At 40.2% G+C, this 18394-nt stretch overlaps 1 protein-coding gene across 1 annotated transcript in view; it reads left to right on the top strand.

Moving 5' to 3' along the window:
• Positions 1-18394, top strand: part of LOC109632023 (myelin basic protein-like) — a 48369-nt gene that overhangs the window by 537 nt on the left and 29438 nt on the right. The window contains exon 2 of the mRNA XM_069537764.1: positions 17408-17466. Coding sequence (XP_069393865.1) covers positions 17408-17466 — 59 coding nt within the window. The remainder of the gene's footprint in view (positions 1-17407; positions 17467-18394) is intronic.

Here is an 18394-nt window from a genome sequence, read left to right as displayed (position 1 = left end):
ATGGTCGGACAGTGTGACAGTGTCCTTCCAGTCCACCTTAAATCAGCCCGAGCATATGTTGTTTAATAATAAGCATCAGACTGTGTTTGTCATGTGCTTCCACTGGGGCCCCCTCCTCTCCCCACCACCCCCACTACTACAACCACCCTCTGTCCGTGTGGCTGCACCAATCACAGCCAACACACCCAGCACTTTTACGCGTTTTTGCTCAGAAGTAGTAGAATTCACATCGTTGATCGAAGGATGGAGGTCTGATGTCAATCGTGAGAGGGCTCTCTCTAAATCGGCGTGCACGCAGCAAGCCAAACCAGACTGTAAGCCAATTACATTCACGTTTCCTCGTGACTGCTTCGTGCTGTTCGCCAACGGAAATACCGCTGTGTTGTGGTCGCTGAGGGCTGGTGCACCAACAGGGAAGCCAGCTGTTCAGCTCAAATTGCATCAAACATACGCGTTTATATGCGGGTCAAACATAAGCCGAATTGATCAGTAGGTCCAGTAGATTCTTCTGATGTTAGCTTTAGTGTGACACGAGGTATGGCAACGTGCTCTAAGGCGTGTCACATTTAAATGGAAAGATTTTAAAGGGAGTTTGCACTTGACCCACTGTGACTGTGAGCAGGATTTCTTTTTAACTTTCTTATAATTTAAGAATGATTCCAAGCACATCTGGTCATGTGCAAAACACAAAGGAATCAATCTTAGCAGTGACCACAGCACAAACATGTTGTCAAGTGGACAGTGTACTTGGACTTAACCACACATACAACTGCATCAACTTCAGAATGCATAATCATTTCCTGTACGTTTTATCATCACTTCTTGAATGTTAGAGACATGTGGCACTTGTAAAAAAAAAATTTCTTCAGTAGAATGTCCCTCAGTAGAGCACAAACCTCTTCCAAGGCCCAACTGTCTTTTGTCATAAAATATTCCTGGATCTGCCCCTGCTTTGTATCCACACCAAAATGTTACCGGCTCTTCCCTGATGTATGCTGCATCTTTCCATCATGTTTCGTGGAAATGTGTTCAGATGTTTTTGTGTAGTCATGCAGACAAAAAAACAAACAGACAGGGGTGAAAACATAACAAAATAAGTGTTGTTTCTTATGGTTTCCCTATTCTGTATTTTCCTGTGTTGTCTTGACCAGTGGACAGAATGATCTGCTGTTTTCCAGAAGACAGAGACGTACACTGTAAAGCCTGGAGGAAATTTAAGTATTACATCACCATGTATATAGGCAAGAACTCATCAGTAGGAAACCCATCAGCAGGAAGCTCCACTTGTTACTTGACTTTACATTAAAAACATTGAAACAGGAAGTGTACAGGCTTATGTGTATGAAACAGCTGTTTACCACTGCACTGCTGGAGGAGAGAACAGCAGCATATGACAGTCGCAGATCCCAGGACAGGCTTTGAGCTCTGCATTTTTTACACATTGTTACTTTGTTATAAAACAAGAGATTGGACGCCAAAGCTACAGCGATCTGCTAACGCACTATCACTGTTACACACGGCCTATAAATAAAGTGCTCACACATGGGTGGCCGCTTATGTCTGCACTGATTTATTAAAGCCTGCAGCCCTGCAGATCCTCTGGTCAGACAACACTCATCAAGGTAACCTCTGGCTCTGGTTTGATGCAAATTACGCACGTGTTTAATCATCATTGTGTCTGACTATCTTCAGAAGATAGAGAATACAAATCTGAGTAATTTGCTGTAAAACTGAGGAATCTCACATTTTGATTCATCCTGTCAGCTGCACCACGAAATTTGAATACCATGTCGTCATGGTCACAGCATCGTCAGATAAGACGAGTGTGCTAATGTTTCACTTTAGTGGCAAATTGGAGCGGTGGTGATAGAAATCTCTTGGTATGATCGAATGGATTTCATGGTTATGAAAGAGCTTCAAGTATCGCTAGAAGCCGTAGAAAGGTGCCAGCAATTGAAATGTAACCTTCACACTGATTCCAGGAGAGTGCTGTGTTTGTCTGGCGAATACCTGCATTCCTTTGCATTTCACAGGATTGGCCTCAGCTCAGCCAGGAAAGAAAATGCCGAGAGGTTTTCTCAGCCGTCACGTGTCTCACTTGGCATTCCTTTGTCTTAATGCACAAGACGGGCTTACACCAGCAACCGGCCCAGAGTGTAGTTTTGCAGACACTCAAAGATAAAGAAGTTAGCCGGTCTTTCATAAATATACAAATGAAGATTTTCTTTCTGCTTGCTTCATGTATGTGTGACTGCACATGCACCACAGCCACATCTGCTTTAACTTTGCAGGTGATGCACTGTGGTTAGTCAACTTCCGTCCTAGTAGACTCGCAAACTTCCTCTCTTCTTTCACTTCCCTCCTATCTGGGCCTGTTCTTGGCAGACAGGTTGAGTCGCATTACCTGCTATAATGCAATCACTTTTGCAAGTTTTTTCCCAAGGTGTGGTGCTGTCAGTCAGTTACCTCAGGGCTCTACGGTGACGGCATATCCTGCCCTCTGCGGTGGCGTCACAGTCTGTAATGTGTCAGTTCCTCATGGCAATCACAGCAGATGGTGGAGTTCAATATAGTTTTCCTGCAGATCCGAATGGAGAGATTGTAGCTTGGATTATTAGATGGCAAACCCCAGGTGGCAGTGGTTGTATCTCCACTTTAAGTCTGAGGTTCTATCACTAGAACACCCCGGGGAGTGACAGGAGGTGCCCATGCATAACAAAGAAAAACAAATGTGTGCTTGAATTAAAAAAGCAATCACTTGACAAAGCATTAAAACCCTGGGAGTATTATCCCCCCACCATTTTCTAATACCCTCTTTAAATAGAAAAGTCACATCGCAGAAAATGTGCTAAACAACAGCTTTCCAGATGTTTGTACACCCTCCCACCATTATCTCATGTCAGAGAGCAAAGATCTGAGAAAGCGGTGGTCCTGATGCTTCAGACAGGCAGCTGGAACCCGGAGACATCCGTCTGTGATGGAGCTGCTGTTCAACCAGACAGTCACGACTCGCTGGTCACTGAGCTGACAAACCTTTGACTTCTTTCAGTTTCATTTCAGTGCACCACTGCCCTCACTTATTCACACAGTTGAGCTCCAACCACACTGGCAATGCTGCCAGTGGTAGGATGAGAAGGGCTGTATCTTTTATGCCATATGTTTGACAGTCAGAAGTGTTGAACAGCTGCACCCTCCATCTTAACATCTGTCTGTTTGGAGGATCTTAGTTGCAGTTGATATGCTTTCCACATTACATTCACAGTTTTCAGTGATAACAGTATCCAATTAAAGGTCCAGTGTGTAAGATTTAGGTGAAAGGGATTTATTGGCAGAAATTGAATTTAACATAATCCTAGTGATGTTCTCACGAGTGCTTAATCATCAAAATTGTACGAATTGTTGTTTTCTTTACCTTAGAATGAGCCCTTTATATTTGCATCAGGAGCAAGTCCTCTCTTTGGAGGCCGCCATGTTTTTAGTATGTTTCAAGTATGTTAGAATAAATAAATACATACATCGAATCAATTTCTTACCAGTTTGCATTTGTATTTCAGCTTTTGTAAATGCTAAGAAAACATGTCACAGTATTGCTCTTAATACAGCCATGTTTTGATATGTAGGAAAATCCAGAGCTTGAAAGACCTGCTGTGGTAACTGTGTTTGCTAAGCTGTAATGGCTGATTTCAGAACAGTTTTAGTGATGGTCAGTTTATTATTATAATGCTAGGTTTACATTTGTTTTGTTGTTTTGCAGAATAAAAATCGAGTAGAGTGAGACACTTGAGTTTCAGTAGTCAGTATTGGACAAGCTCCAGGCCCTGCGGTCATGACGATATCCTCTGCTCCCTAAAGAAAAGGAGTGTGCTGCATCACATATTGTATATCATACCCATACAATGCATGTTGAACCTTGTTCTTCCTCTTCAATGAATTTAAGTCACAGTCTTAACCTTATATTCTAATTCAGTTGAGTCTCTCAGTGCTATAGATATTATATACACACATATGTGTACATCCTGCAGAGCAGCCACTGAAGAGTCAGTTAGATTAGATACATTAGATACAATTATACATAAAGATCCATCCATCCATTCATCAATTGTCTTCCACTTATACGAGCACGGGTCACGGAGATAGCTGGCCAAGTAGGGTATTTCAGACATTCCTCTTCCAACCCCTTTCCAGCTCTTCCTGGTGGGATATGTAATCCCTCCAGCTAGTTCTGGGCGTGCCCGGTAAACTCTCCAGCAGAAGGTGCCCAGCAGGCATCCTGATTAGATGCCCAGACCACCTCAGCTGTCCCCTTTCGATGTGAAGGAGCCGTGGTTCTACACCAAGCTCCCTCCAAACTCCTCTCTAAGGCTGTGCCCAGCCACCCAATGTAGAAAACTAATTTTGGCCGCTTGTACTTGCAGTCTACTTCTTTGGCTCGCTATTATGTATGTATGTATTTACTGCGGATTAAAATGGATTCAATTAACCACAAAAATGCAACACAAGTTATAGTCAGGTATATCCCTAGAATAAAAGCAGCAAGTGCATGAATACAATAAGTACAATTATTAATATAACACGTGTGTGGTGGTCCTGATAAAAGCACCATCACAACCTGAGGCAATGGGACACATACTCCACGGAGACAGCCTCCACAATCCAGTTGGAAAGTCGCTGCTTGGAAAGTTCTTTGCTCTTCAGTTAGCAGGCAAAGCAGACAAACAGCTTGTAATCTGTCACCTTCCTTGTGCCTGGGATGCTAAGGGAAGAAGGCAGAAGCTTTAGAACACAAAAATCATGGAGCTATAGTGTTCCTGCAAGGTTAGTTTTCATCAGCAGAAGTGGTAGGGAGTCCTCAAGCACTCAAGCAAATCCCACAAGGGAACACTGTATCTAAGCATTAGCCACAGTAAGGCCATTCCCTTTAAAAATGTATCACCAATGGAAGAGAACCTGTAACTCTTCGCAATCAATACAACAAGCTGATGTAGCAGCCAAGTGCACTTTAACTGTAGAAATGCAAAAACCCTTCCCCAACAGCTCCTGCAGGAAAGACGAACCCCTCTAGTGGCACAGGACACTCATTACAGGCAGCACTGTTATCGCAGCGAAACAGACGTAAGAGCCAGGAAGCACATATACCAATGCACTTGAAATCGGCACGCTGTAGATAGTTGACCCACCAACTGAGGCTGCTGTTGCCACCAACACACACAAGAGACAATTTTAATATTGATAAGTTCTGAGTTAACCTGCGTCAGCAGCACTGGCCAGTGTGACTCTGTAGGGTGAAGTGTTCTAAGGGAGGTAACACAGGTGTTCTTCAGCCAGCACAGGCAACGGCACGGTATCCCATACAAGATGTTTTGTAGCCATTGAATGTATTTAAAGATGGACAACATGACTGCTTCCAAAAATGGAAGTCAAATCATCGTGTTAAAGTACACGTTCAATATTTTTTTCTCAAAGATGTTTCTGTCATGTCAGGTACATCTAACCGCAATGATGTATGTCTAAGGGTTCATTTCCCCTTTTAAGTTTGATCTTGATTAGTTGTTTAATGCCTGAAAACAAAGTCAAATGTCATGACTGGCAGCTGAGACTCGCAGTGAACCTCAATAACACGGCTCCATACCACAAACACCATTGTGCACACTCCGGCCTGAAATTATGTCACAAGTGTAAGATGGCAGCACACGTTTGCAGGATCTTTTAGCTTCAGTTTTGTACGGGAGAAAGTAGAATAGCTGTATTTTTGCAATTGTTGAGGAGCTTGTTTATTCAGTTATCAGATGTGGCACGTGGTGTATATTACATATTACAATTTCCTTCAAGCATCACAAAGAAGAACAAGCCCGGGCTGAAAGAGGAGACTTCCTGCTGTGTGCACTCATCACGATTCAAGCAGCCACCCTCTCTTGTGGACTGAGGTTGACCTCTGACCTATAATCTCTTGTTATATAGTACTGCACTTTCACTGGTTGCGAGGCAGCGTGTAACTGTATTGCTAATTCTCATTTCACTCTCTCTTCTGCACCCCCCCTTCATACACACAGACTCACATGGTCCGTATACATTACGTAATTGACTCTTGCAGTAGAGCATAACACAGTGCCGTGGCTGAGGGCAGCTGCAGGGTTAAAAGAAGCCGTTGTCTGGCTTGCACAAGAGCAAACTTGAAGAGAAACAAAGGAACGAGGCACGTCACACAGATACACATGTTCCGGCTACTTCCAGCTGTAATTGCTGCCTGAGAGATGGTTTTATCACATGGACTTTATATGAAGAGGCTTATTTATCAGCAGGATTCTGTGCAGTGTTATATACCATGCAGGATTCTTATCGAATCAAATCTGCATGCAGTGGTTATAGAATACATCCGCTGCAGATTAGTGCATCTCTAGTGCTTCATGTCATAGGTTTTTGTGTGAGAACTCATGAGGACAAGGCAAAATAGAGATGGTGGCACTGTGTGTGTGTGTGTGTGTGTGTGTGTGTGTGTGTGTGTACATATTGAACATGTACTCTATCATGATGATTTGGCTTCTGTTTTTGGAAGCAGTCATGTCGTCCAATATGTCTACTCAGATACTCTACCATTACTGACATTACTCTTACTAACTGCTCTGTTCATTTGCCTTCCAAACTGTTTATTCTAACCAATGCCTTAAATACTTGTCACATGTGGCATCTATGTCACTTCTGTCCGTCCTAGGGGATGGATCCCTCTCTTTGAGGTCTCTTAGTTTTTCCCCTGTTTATTTTGGGTTAGGTAGGATTTTTTTGTAGTTTTTGCTTACTCTTGTTGAGGGTTAAGGACAGAGGATGTTGCACCTTGTTAAAGTCCCATGAGACAAATTGTGATTTGTGAATATGGGCTATACAAATACAATTTGATTGATTGATTGATTTATTGAGATATAACATGGTAGCAGTGAGTACACGTGTTACTGAATGTGAGCTCAATATCTGCAGCAAGGTGTGCACAAGCAGTCAGCTGCACCACAAAATCTGGCAATATGGTAATATTTAGTTGATTCACATGATAACAAGATAAATATATTGTTTTCATAGCAGTAAAGTTTTTTTTCTCTTGTTATTGTATTAATAACATGTCTGAATAAAGTTTTCACATTATGACCTGATACTGATACATTTCATTTTTCTGGCATGGCAGCTTTGCACTTCTCTAACTTAATACAAGTGTTGCATGAATCACTTATCATTGTATTCTTCATGCAAATACTATGACTCAGTAGATCACATACTTCTAGCAAAACCCAACATTCCCCTTATGATTTTAAATCAACTACATCCAGATTTTTTATTTTGGTCTGCACCAAATTGCACACACTCATAACTAAATATAATACTAAAAAAGACAATTTATTCCAATGTTAAAATGAATAATAATTCCTGGATCTGCAACTAAATTTAATGAGTTCCTCCTTGGGCCATGTTCCACCCCTCCATAAGATTTAATGTAAATCAGATGAGCTGTTTTTGCCTAATCCTGCTAACAAACCGACAAACAAAGAAACCCCCTTGGCTAAAGTAACAAGTGAGCAAAGCTGCCGCTTCTTTCAGTATAAGATCATACAGACTGAGTGATTCTCTGAAACACATTTCCTCAACTATAGACCAGGGACTTATTTTCCTTGGCAAACACACATGACTGAAAAATGACACACAGAAACAGAGAGTCTGCTCACTTACTCATCTGCACTCTTTGTGTTGACGGGACATCAGCCTGAGTTCTGCAGACAGATATTAGCGAGCGGTGCCTCTCTGACAGACCGAACAGACTTGTTTCCACACACTGTTCACTAGAATTCCATGCTCTCTAATCCTGCTAATTATCTTACAAACAGACAAATACACAAACACCGCCGAAATGATATCCTCCTGGGCAGATCGTACAACAACGCTGATTGGCCCGTTCATCACCATACTGCATATATAACGTGAGATCACATTCACCATGTACACAGAAATGTTCTGTAAACCGCTCACATTAAACACAGGCAAAATATCCATTCTCTAACATAGTTGTTAAGGATATTGCTACTGTACAGTAAGTGAAAGACTACCCTCCAAAATGTTTACTTTGATTCGCAACAACTGGATCATTGTCCAGATCTGCAACTTATTTCACCTATTCCTAGTTTCATGAAGATCTCTCTGAAACTCCTTGAGAAATTCACAAAAAACATGAGCCCCTATCTCACCATGTTAAAGAAAGTAAAATCCTTCCCCTTACAAAGTTAATGGGGTCTTCCTTGGCCTATAACCAATTGTTACACCCAGTTTCATGGCTTCACTAGTTTTAGTGTAATCCTGCTAATAGACAAACAGCCACTAAAACTATGGTTACCAGTAGCCACTGCGTAAACATGATATTTTACAGAGAAAAGGTGCAAATATGAAGAGTGATCTTAGGAAGGAATCAATAATTGTGGTTAACACGTTTCATTCAGCCCTTATTATTACTGGGTTGCTGCTGCAGGAGTGCTACTGGCTGCAATACAGTGAGCATCAGTTTAAAGGAATCTGCTTATTTGACTGTGAAGCAAGACTCCGGTGGCAGCCCGTTAAGCTCCACCATAAATGCGAGGAGAAATGAGAAACAGTTAACTTGGCTCTTTTCAAACCTCAGTTATTTTGAGGGTGTCATGTGCTGGAACAGTTTATTCAACCACCTGCCACTTCTGTGCAGCATCTGGTTGCCAGGCAACCGCACAGAGATGATTCTGGGAAGTCACTGCAGCCCGCAGTTGTTCACCAAGAAATAGTAACAGGACCACCCTCAAATCGAGTGTCATTGTTACTTTTTGTCGTGCTTCTTTTGGCATCGTGCTTCTTTCCACACTTTGACTTATTTCACAATCCATTTTTAAATTAGTCTTGTTTCCTACTTGTTTCCACAAAATTGATTTTGATGTTTTACATAATAAAGTTGAGTTAAACATGAGTAAGAATAAAGTGGAAGAAAAACACAACAGTGTTTCACAGAAAATCACCCAATACTGGTACAGAATTAAACACATCTCTGAATTAATTGAACAATTTGAGTTAAACTAGTATTTTAAGGACAGATGAATGTAGTGGTTTATCGAATTAGATCTGTTAAATTCAAGTAGGCACCACAATTGTATTCCTCAAATATCTATCTGACAGTGTTAGAGAAAGTGATATGGATCCGCACAAAAATTCTTTCTCGTATCATGAAAATCAGTTTTTGCATAATCCTGTCAAATGACAGATAGTGATTACTGGAATATATAAAATATAAAATCCTATTAGCAACCAAATATAGTGTTTTAATGTTTTTGTGGTAGATAAAATAAAATAAAAAATCAATCAACATTGATGATTATCAAGATAAATCGCATTAAAATCATTATTTCTCTCAGGTAAAAAGGCCGATTTTTGCTCTGGAGTAAAACATGAAGAAATCAGATACTCAACTCTGGTTTTAAATTCAAAATAATTATTAAGAAGCCACAAATAATTGACAAACACATAACAGCAAATTATTTCACTAATCTAAGGTTGTTGTTTGTCATACCTCTCACTTTGATTTCACACTACATGAGAGTTATGTTGATTTATATTGTTATATTGCTATTATAGGAAACTATATCCCAGTCCTATTAGTTCCCATGACCTCAGCCTGGCTTTAGTACTCACACAGGGGGAGACCAGGTAGGAATTACTTCCTTTTACACCCACCCTCCCTCCTCTGGTGGATTTCTCCCTGTGTGAATGATCTTGAAAAAGGTGGTTTAATCTCTCAAACATCATCACACCGCCCCGTACTTGAACTTCACAATAACAGCTGTAAAGATGTGCATTGATCACCAGGCATGGATCTGTGATGTGATATGATATGTAATATGATGCAGCTCTGACTGCCCATAGTGTTTTTCTGCTTCATCTCCTGTGTTAAGCCAGCCAGTGACCTCTGAGTAGAATGTCTGATTAAATCCCATAAAACCAGAATCTAACCACCATGAGGTTCATATTCATAAGATATTTTCATTTCCTTTGTGCTTTTGTGGGAAAATTGGATGTTTGTACTCTACTGGATGAAATCCTTTCTAATGTGCAGTCCTGATGCACAAAACTAAAACACACCACATTGTTGACTCGGCTCCTCACTTCCGTCTTTTCTGTGAGTCATAGTCTCACAACAGTTTTGCGCTCAGACCCTTTGTTTGTTCGAGCTCAGACAAAGGAATCTTGGTGTCATCTCTGCTGATAATTGTTTCCCTCCCAAAAAAAACAAACACACTTACTGCAGGCTGATAAGGAAAGCCATGATATTTTTATACACCTTAATCTCCCCAGGAGTTTTACTGCTGTAGCTGTTGTAGACTAATCCATTCCCCCTTTTCTCAGCATTATAAAAAGAAAAAAAACCTCACCAGGTCCTGACAGGAAGATTTATGTTTTAGCAAGGTAATATCTGTTATCTTTACAGGCCTACAGCCAGTGAAATAAGTAGCTATACCACCTCTATCCTCACTGAATTACCATGGAAGATTGTCTTTATCAGCTGATGAAATGTTACCTGAACTGAAATATTCAGCAGACGGGCGAAGAAAGGTTTTCTGTTCCCCTGCAGCTATCACACACAAATGTATCTTTTCTACAAAATGTAAAAGCACTGGTTATCCTCAGGGAGATTATCTATTTTTGATGCGTTCTATTAAACTCTTCAGGTTTGAACACTGATCCCTGAAATCCCTGAGAAGAAGAAAATGGGGTTAAAGTAATACAGTTAGTGCCGCCAACAGATGACATATGGTTTGAAGTGTGTTTAAATGTCAGTACATAGGATTTTATCCCTCTTTTTTAAGCAAATGAGGACCATTTCTCGTCCGCGCCGAAGCCGTGTAAAAACATTAGTAGCTTATAAGGACATGGATTTGAAATAGCCTCAGGTAATGGAAAGCTCAGACAGATAGACTTGCACGTACTTATTGCCTGCAGACTAATGGCTTCTTCCAGTAGCGGGCCTGCATGTAGCCCCATAATAAGAGCAACTTCCATTATGATCTATTTAAATGCAAAGAGAAATGTTTCAGAGGATGCACTGAGCCACAATCAACAGCAGTATGGGATAAATTGGGACTTTTTCCTCTTGCTGACTGTTTCCCCACACCTTCATATCACTGAATTACAGGACAAAGTGTGAGCACACAGTAAAGACCAGGCACACTTTTTTTTTAGCCGAGTTGTAATTGCAGCCTTGTGTCACACTCACACTCTGTCTTCCTCTCTGCTCCTCTATCTTCTCTCTCTCTCTCTCTCTCTCCCACTCACGCTCTATTATACAACCGTCTTTTCTTGCAAGTCCTTGCAGGATCTCAGATTTGATTGTGTAACACTCGAGAGTGAAACTGTCTGCAAGGCCCCACGTCCAACAAACAGTCTTTACTGGATATTAATTTTAATACTAAACTGATTGTGCAGCTGCTCGCAGAGCTACTGTAGTTGTGTTTCATTGTAGGGCCTGTTTCAGCTTATTTTTGTTGTTACTTGTTTGTGCTCTCTCAAACTGTACTGGTTCAACCACAAGCAGCTTTGCTTCAACCCACCCTGCTTTTTTTCCTGTTTGAGGTTTTCCATTCCAACATTTCTCTCTGCAGTTGTAAACCCCAGAAAAACATTATGTTTGTAGAATTCGTACTGGCCTCTTAAAGTCACAAGTCATAAATGTTCGCTGGCTGTATCATCAAGTTTGTAGAGAATCCCTGTATGTATGCTATTAAAAGACAGGCTGGTTTTAGAGTTTCTGAACGGTCTCTACAGTCTCGAGTGAGCAGCAGTTCTGTGGACATGAACATTTGTTGAGGACAGATTTACTTAAAGGGATAGTTCACCCCAAAAATGAAAATCCACTCAATATCTACTCACCATTATGCCAATGGAGGGCTGGGTGAAGTGTTTGAGTCCACAAAACACTTTTGGACTATCAGGGACCATCCAAATGTCCGTAAGCCCTGACATTCAAATTGGACTTGAAATGGTGTAATTTGCACCATGTTTCCATCCCAAATGTTGGGTGAACTATCCCTTTAAGTATTGTAAAGTGTCCTTGGGTGTCTAGAAAGGCAGGAAATAGAATTTAGTATAATTATTATTACTTAGAGGTCAGTCTAAGTTGGCCACACAGGGTTTCCGCTTGACTTAAAAAATGAAGAAATAAAAGTTGGGCAAATTGAAGTAAAATGTAACCATCTAAACTAAAGTCTTTAAATATGTTAAAATGTGATAAATGATTCCTTACTGGGTCTTAAATATGCTTATCTTGGTCTCAATTGTGTTGATGTTGATTTAATGTTCCTTCTGCCATGCTTTAGATTAATTTTTTTTCAGACAAATGTTTTGTAAATTATATATACGTACAGTTAGTATATAATATCTCTCTGTGTGTTGTAGTTCTTTCTCAAGGTCTCTCTCAATGATACAGATATTAGCTGTAAATAAACTACAAACAAGACCAACGTGGAACTGATAACTGATGCTCTAAACACCCTGGTCAGAATTGATCTCAGCACACTCAGCTTGGCTTTGGGAAAGACAATCGATACCTACTGTCTCTGTAGATAACATGGTGTTTTGTGGGGTTGTCAAGGTTTATGCTCCACCAGGCTACTTCACCTTATCCAAAATGATGGGGAAGTGTAAGTAATCCTGGGATGCTGATATTCTTTCATATGTACCATTCCTGACGCAACTCTTTGCAACAGTGGTGAGCAGAACAGCATCTCAGAAAGCACAACACATCCAGCCTTGAGGTGGATGAGCTACAACAGCAGGACACCACGTCAGGTTCTATTAGTGTCAGCCGAGATCACACATCTGAGGCTGCAGTGGACACACTCCAAAACTGTACTAGAGGCTGAGGAGCTTTGACTACTGCGAGTCATTGAATAGTGTTAGAGATGTCCGAAATGACAGATCTTACAGCTGCACTAGCTTCCAGTACTTGACTTATCTAAGAGATAAAGTAAAAATAATCACATCCTTGGTTGTGAGAAGTCCTTTCCATAACATATATTAGGGTTGTGACGGTAACTGCATCACCACAATACCGCAATACATGCATTCAACTCATTTCAGAAAAGTATCAATCATTGTGTGGTGACCAGTGTTGATAATGTGCAGCTGAATCAGTTTCAGTGTGACAGAGAGAGAGAGAGAGAAAAGTATGCAGCGGAGTCAGTGTGTGTGTGTGTTACCTTAAGTTCCAGGACTATCATACAGAAGCGACGCAATTCGACAAACATGATCACCACAAACAATTACAGGTAATTCAATTTATGGACAGGCCCGTCAATGATCTGAATATCTTTCATTTATTTACAGGATTATCCTTCTAAGTTCTAAGTAAATGATGATCAAGCATGTTCTTCAGCAAGCCCCAGCAATTATGAGGGTGTTGGATGACCGCACAGCAAACATTTGATTCCGACGCGGCAGGATGGTAAAGTCCTAGAATCAGATAATGCCTTTCCGGAGAAAGTCGTGGATTTTACAGATGTTCTGTCTGTCGGTTACAGCATCCTCCGGTTTCTACAGTTTTTTGTTCATTTCCTGTTCATTTACAAGCAATCTATGCATCTATGTGTATTATAAGTATTTAAAGAAAGGTGGGTACTGGCTGTAAACTGCCAAACTGTGGTAATATGTTGCATACCGTCACAGCTATATCATATAATCACATAGAGGAAACTACAATAGTTTCAATCATTTACCAGACTTTATCTTTGCTTATTTTTATAGTAAAAATTATTATTATTATCTATCTATTCTACTATCGGCCCTTGTAAAACAAGCAGAGACACAAACCTTACTTTGATCAGTGTGATGTACATTGTTTGATGCCACACATTCCTCCATAACTGATGGGAAAAAATCTGGTGGCAGACGTTGCAGATAGCCTTGCACACATTCTCACTCGTGCATCCCAGCGATTACGAATCATTTTCGCATTCCCTTCTGTATTTGTGTAATCTCCTCTTTTTTCCTGCTGGCAGAGGACGCTTGTACATTCCCATTTTTTTTAAATCTGGCACTGCTGTCAGATGTTTCTCTGTCTGTTTGGTGTGTTTGGGAACATATCGTGACAGAGAGGCTCAAGGGACAGCAGGAGGGTTTCCTTCATATTCAGATCTCCATGGCTCACAAGGTAGTGGGTCATCCACTAGAGAAGTGCTATATAAATACAGACCATTACCATTTAGCCTGTTTTAATTGTCAAACATATACAGTTATATTCTTCTTCGGTTGATTTGCACTGAAGTGCAAGCGATCAGTTCAATATGAAACATCGATTACAGGATGATTTAGTATTTAAAGGAAGCGTCGGCAGCCCAAGAGATGTCGATGCATCACGTTATAATGAGGCAGATTTTGAGAAACTCACTCCCTTTAGATGAGGGAGGGTTTTAAGTTCCTGGGATAATTTCGTCTCGTTAAATATGCTCTTAGTGTTTTTCTCTTTTTCCTTTTTTAATTCTGCTCCTATGGGTAGAGCTGTTTACTTAGAGCCATGTTGCTGTGATACAAAATCTTTTTTAAGCTCCTTGCATTTTAATGACCTGTGTTCCTCTCTGAGGTCTTAAACTGCTACTGGTGGTGAACTGTGCACCCCAGTGCTCCCTGTTCAGAGGCCAGTGGATGCAATAACACATCTCTGTGGTTAGTCTTTATTCAGTGTGAGCCTCTTTGTGCACAGTGTTATTTTCAATTAAACTCACTTGACCATTACATAAGAAAATATATTCACACATGAACATGAATTAGCAGTTTGATACCATTTGATACATTTTTGATAATAATTATTCAAAGTATATATTAGCATAGTTTGGACTGATTGACCTATGAATATTGCATGTGAGGTGCATTTAAAATTCAAATAACAATTCTGACACATACTGTATTCTTAAGTTATTGAAATCATTTGTCAACATAGTTGGCTTTGAAACGTTTCCTGCAGCCTATGAATCTAATCATAATGTTAGAAGCTTGTGCCTGAATCAATGTGGATTGTTTCGAATCTGACACACGATTCATTCAATAAACAGGCCCTTAACTGTTTAGTTGAGCTTGTCCTCTTCTACGTCCTCGGGTAACCCACTGTCAGTAACCAGCGGCCTCTGGGCTAAAATGCTAAAATTTCTGTCCCCCAGATCATTTTGATAGTTAAATACTTTTTTATTGACCGTATTGGACTGACAGACATTCATGGGTGTCGTGGGTGCTGATCTCCATCATGGCAACTACACCTTTAATAGAATCACTTCCTCTTAATGTATTTGTCAAAGTAAAACCACAATGTTTATTTTAAGGCTTTATTTTAACTGAGTTTATAGAACTAAGTTGTGAACTTAGGTTGAAAGATGTCTCAATTGCAATTGAAATAGCTTATATATTAACTCAGGTCAAGAGATCAGCTCATTCCCAACAGGCACAGGGACTGCACTATTTTTATATAAAATGAATAAAAACTAGAAAAGAAGTAGTAGACGCTTCAAAGATGATGAATGGTAGTTTTGGTGGCCGCAAAACTCTAAAAGCCAAAGCTGCATGCTGATGCTGAAATTATTTGAAACGAAAGAGGCAGATATTTTTATGCACTATTCAGCATTTGTTTAATAACCACTAGTTTCATTGACTTCTTACGTTGCATTTTAAACATGCTTGCTTGGTTGTTTAATGTGTTTTGTGAACTGTGAAATGACTATATGTCCTCTTGTCACTTCACAGACATTTGTGACTTCCCTCCGCTCTGCTTTGCCTCATGGTAGCGTACCTTTCAGGACTCTATACACCTGTTATCTGGAGTCAGTCAGTTTGCTGCAGATATTTATGCAACATGTGAGTCTGATGTAAACTCTTGGAAACACAGTGTGACATGTGGCTGAGCTCACATTTAGTCAGACAGCAGAGCAACAGGTAAAGGTGAGGATAATCAAAAGTTTGAAGTTTTTCATGGACTGTGGGGAACTGTATCTGATTCAGAGTTGTTGGCACTAATGAAGAATCTGCTAATTACTGGCATGCTACAGCAGCACACAACAAAGCATTAGTGCAAAGTATTCTAATGAATGCACAAAGGCACAGTGGAGGGAGAGTGTTGGCTAAGACGTGGTATTGATCACAGGACAGGCTTTGCATTCAGAATCGGGGTCAGTCTAAATACTTTGGGGGTCTGACTTTCACTAAAGGTGCTTCCACACCTGCTGCGTTTGTTTCAGCTCAATCGAAATGGGGCGTATTTGCTGATTTCATTCAATTTGGTTTTGGCTGGTGTGAAAGCTTTAAATCAAATCAAGAGTGGGCTAAACGACGGGACAGCTGAAACAGAGGGTCTGGGCCCATTTCTAAGTGGCGATCTTTGTTTGTGGTGTGAAAGCAAAACACCCCAACCACAGGACTGTGTGATACTCTGTGATAAGATGAGTTGTGCAATTTTAGTTTAAATTCAAAAGATACAAGTACAGCATATTACATCCATCTGATGAGTTTGATCAGCTTTTCAGGTGAAGAAATAAGTTAAACCATGGTAACTTGAATGCATCGAGTGAGTGAATTCTGGATTTGCTATTATATATAAATAGGAAATTAAAAAAATTGAATATGGAAATATTTTTTAAGAGTCATTTTTTCCGTTTTTCTTTCTTATAGTGTGTGTATATATATATATATATATATATATATATATAATGTTTGTAACATTATAAAAAACTCCTGAAGTCCCTGAAACATGTCATCAGTAGTCCGACTAATACTCCTGCACCATTATGATGTCATGTAACAATGATGGCCCACATTTGCATAATGCACGTCAGGCACCTACTCTGGTTTTCCCCCTAACAAAGCCAGATAAAACAAAAGCGGATGGCGTCATTTCCTACATGCGCAATTGACAAATCACAACAGCGTGAGTCAGCTGGCCAATCAGAGCAGACTGGGCTTTATCTGGAGGGGGGGGCCTGAAAAAGTCAGGTGTGTTTCACACAGAGGCTGAAAAGAGGAGCTGCAGCAATGGACAGTATGAGGAAACTGATGAGTTTTCTGAACATTAGAGGATCTAAATATTTTCAAGGAATAATATAAATCAAAATTATAAATCTGAATATGAGTATAATATGTCTTAGTTGGTTTTCCTGTTGAAGTCTGCGTTACACATAATTGTTGTACCATTCAATATAAAACAGTTCATGAGCATTTGATACCCCAGTGTTTTTATCGTTTCGTGTGATGATACACTTTCTCACACTGGCTAAAAGGTAGCCTCTCTTGCTCAGAGAGAAGGAGGAGTAAACGATCTTCACATAATACAATGTTTACAGTCCTCCTCTGGTGTAAACTCTGCTATCTTGTGTTTTTCTTACAGTCTCTGTCAGTAGCATGGGCCAGCATCTCGGAAAGAAGGAGTCAACCGCAGACATCATGGTAAGAGTCCTTGCTGTGCAGTAGCAACTTTAATGTCTTGTTTTGTGCATGAGGAGTGATAATAACATGTTGAGATGTGTGCACATGTGTAAGCATTTCGCGATGTGGGAATGAAGCATGTGTTGGAGAACTTGTTATCAGTGTGAACACTTGCCTTTATCAGCAGGACTTTGGACTGTGTTCCAGACAAGCTCAGCCTCCTTCACTCACACTGATTTATTACCTTCACTGTGCTTTCACTCTGAGTATTACACCAGCATGCGTGTGTCTTGAATGTTTTTAGAAAAAGGCACATTATATAACTCAGCTAAAAGGTTAACATTTCCTTATGTACTTTTCTTCACACACAGTGTATTTATTTCCAAGATCTATGGATAGAGTATTTTCTATGTGATAAGTGATTTATTCTTGAGGAAGCAACTGCTTACAATTGCTAGGAAAAAAGGACCATATATATATTATGCATTTACAAATTACATAATGTATATTTCTTAGATTGTTAATTATTATATATTTTTTATTCTCAGTAATTGTAAAAACATCAGATTTGGGGGTTTTCTTTTGCGCGCTAACATAAATGATGGATTGTATTATGAACATCGTGCACTCTGACACATTTTGCAAGGTCAGCTTTTGAAGTATCTCTGCGTAGGTAAATTTTTATATAGTTTGCTTGCTGCATTTCAAAACAATCATTGCTGTAATTGTCAGCATCCCACTCTTAATTAAGCCGTGTTGTCATGGCAGCCACCAATGCACAATTATTCTCCATGGCTCTTGAGTGTCGCCCTATAATAACCCTTCAAAAAACCACAACTGTCTCTTCGCAACAGCGCATCTGCGACGGGACCCATATGGACTAGAGAGAGTAAATAGATGATTGTGTCCATCAGGGCTGACACTAAAGCCAGGCACACACCTCATGTAA

The sequence above is a fragment of the Paralichthys olivaceus genome, chromosome 13, assembly GCF_024713975.1.
Source record: "Paralichthys olivaceus isolate ysfri-2021 chromosome 13, ASM2471397v2, whole genome shotgun sequence".
Taxonomy (NCBI): domain Eukaryota; kingdom Metazoa; phylum Chordata; class Actinopteri; order Pleuronectiformes; family Paralichthyidae; genus Paralichthys; species Paralichthys olivaceus.
Note: the sequence above shows the minus strand (reverse complement) of the source record. Positions and strands in the feature narration are given on the sequence as shown.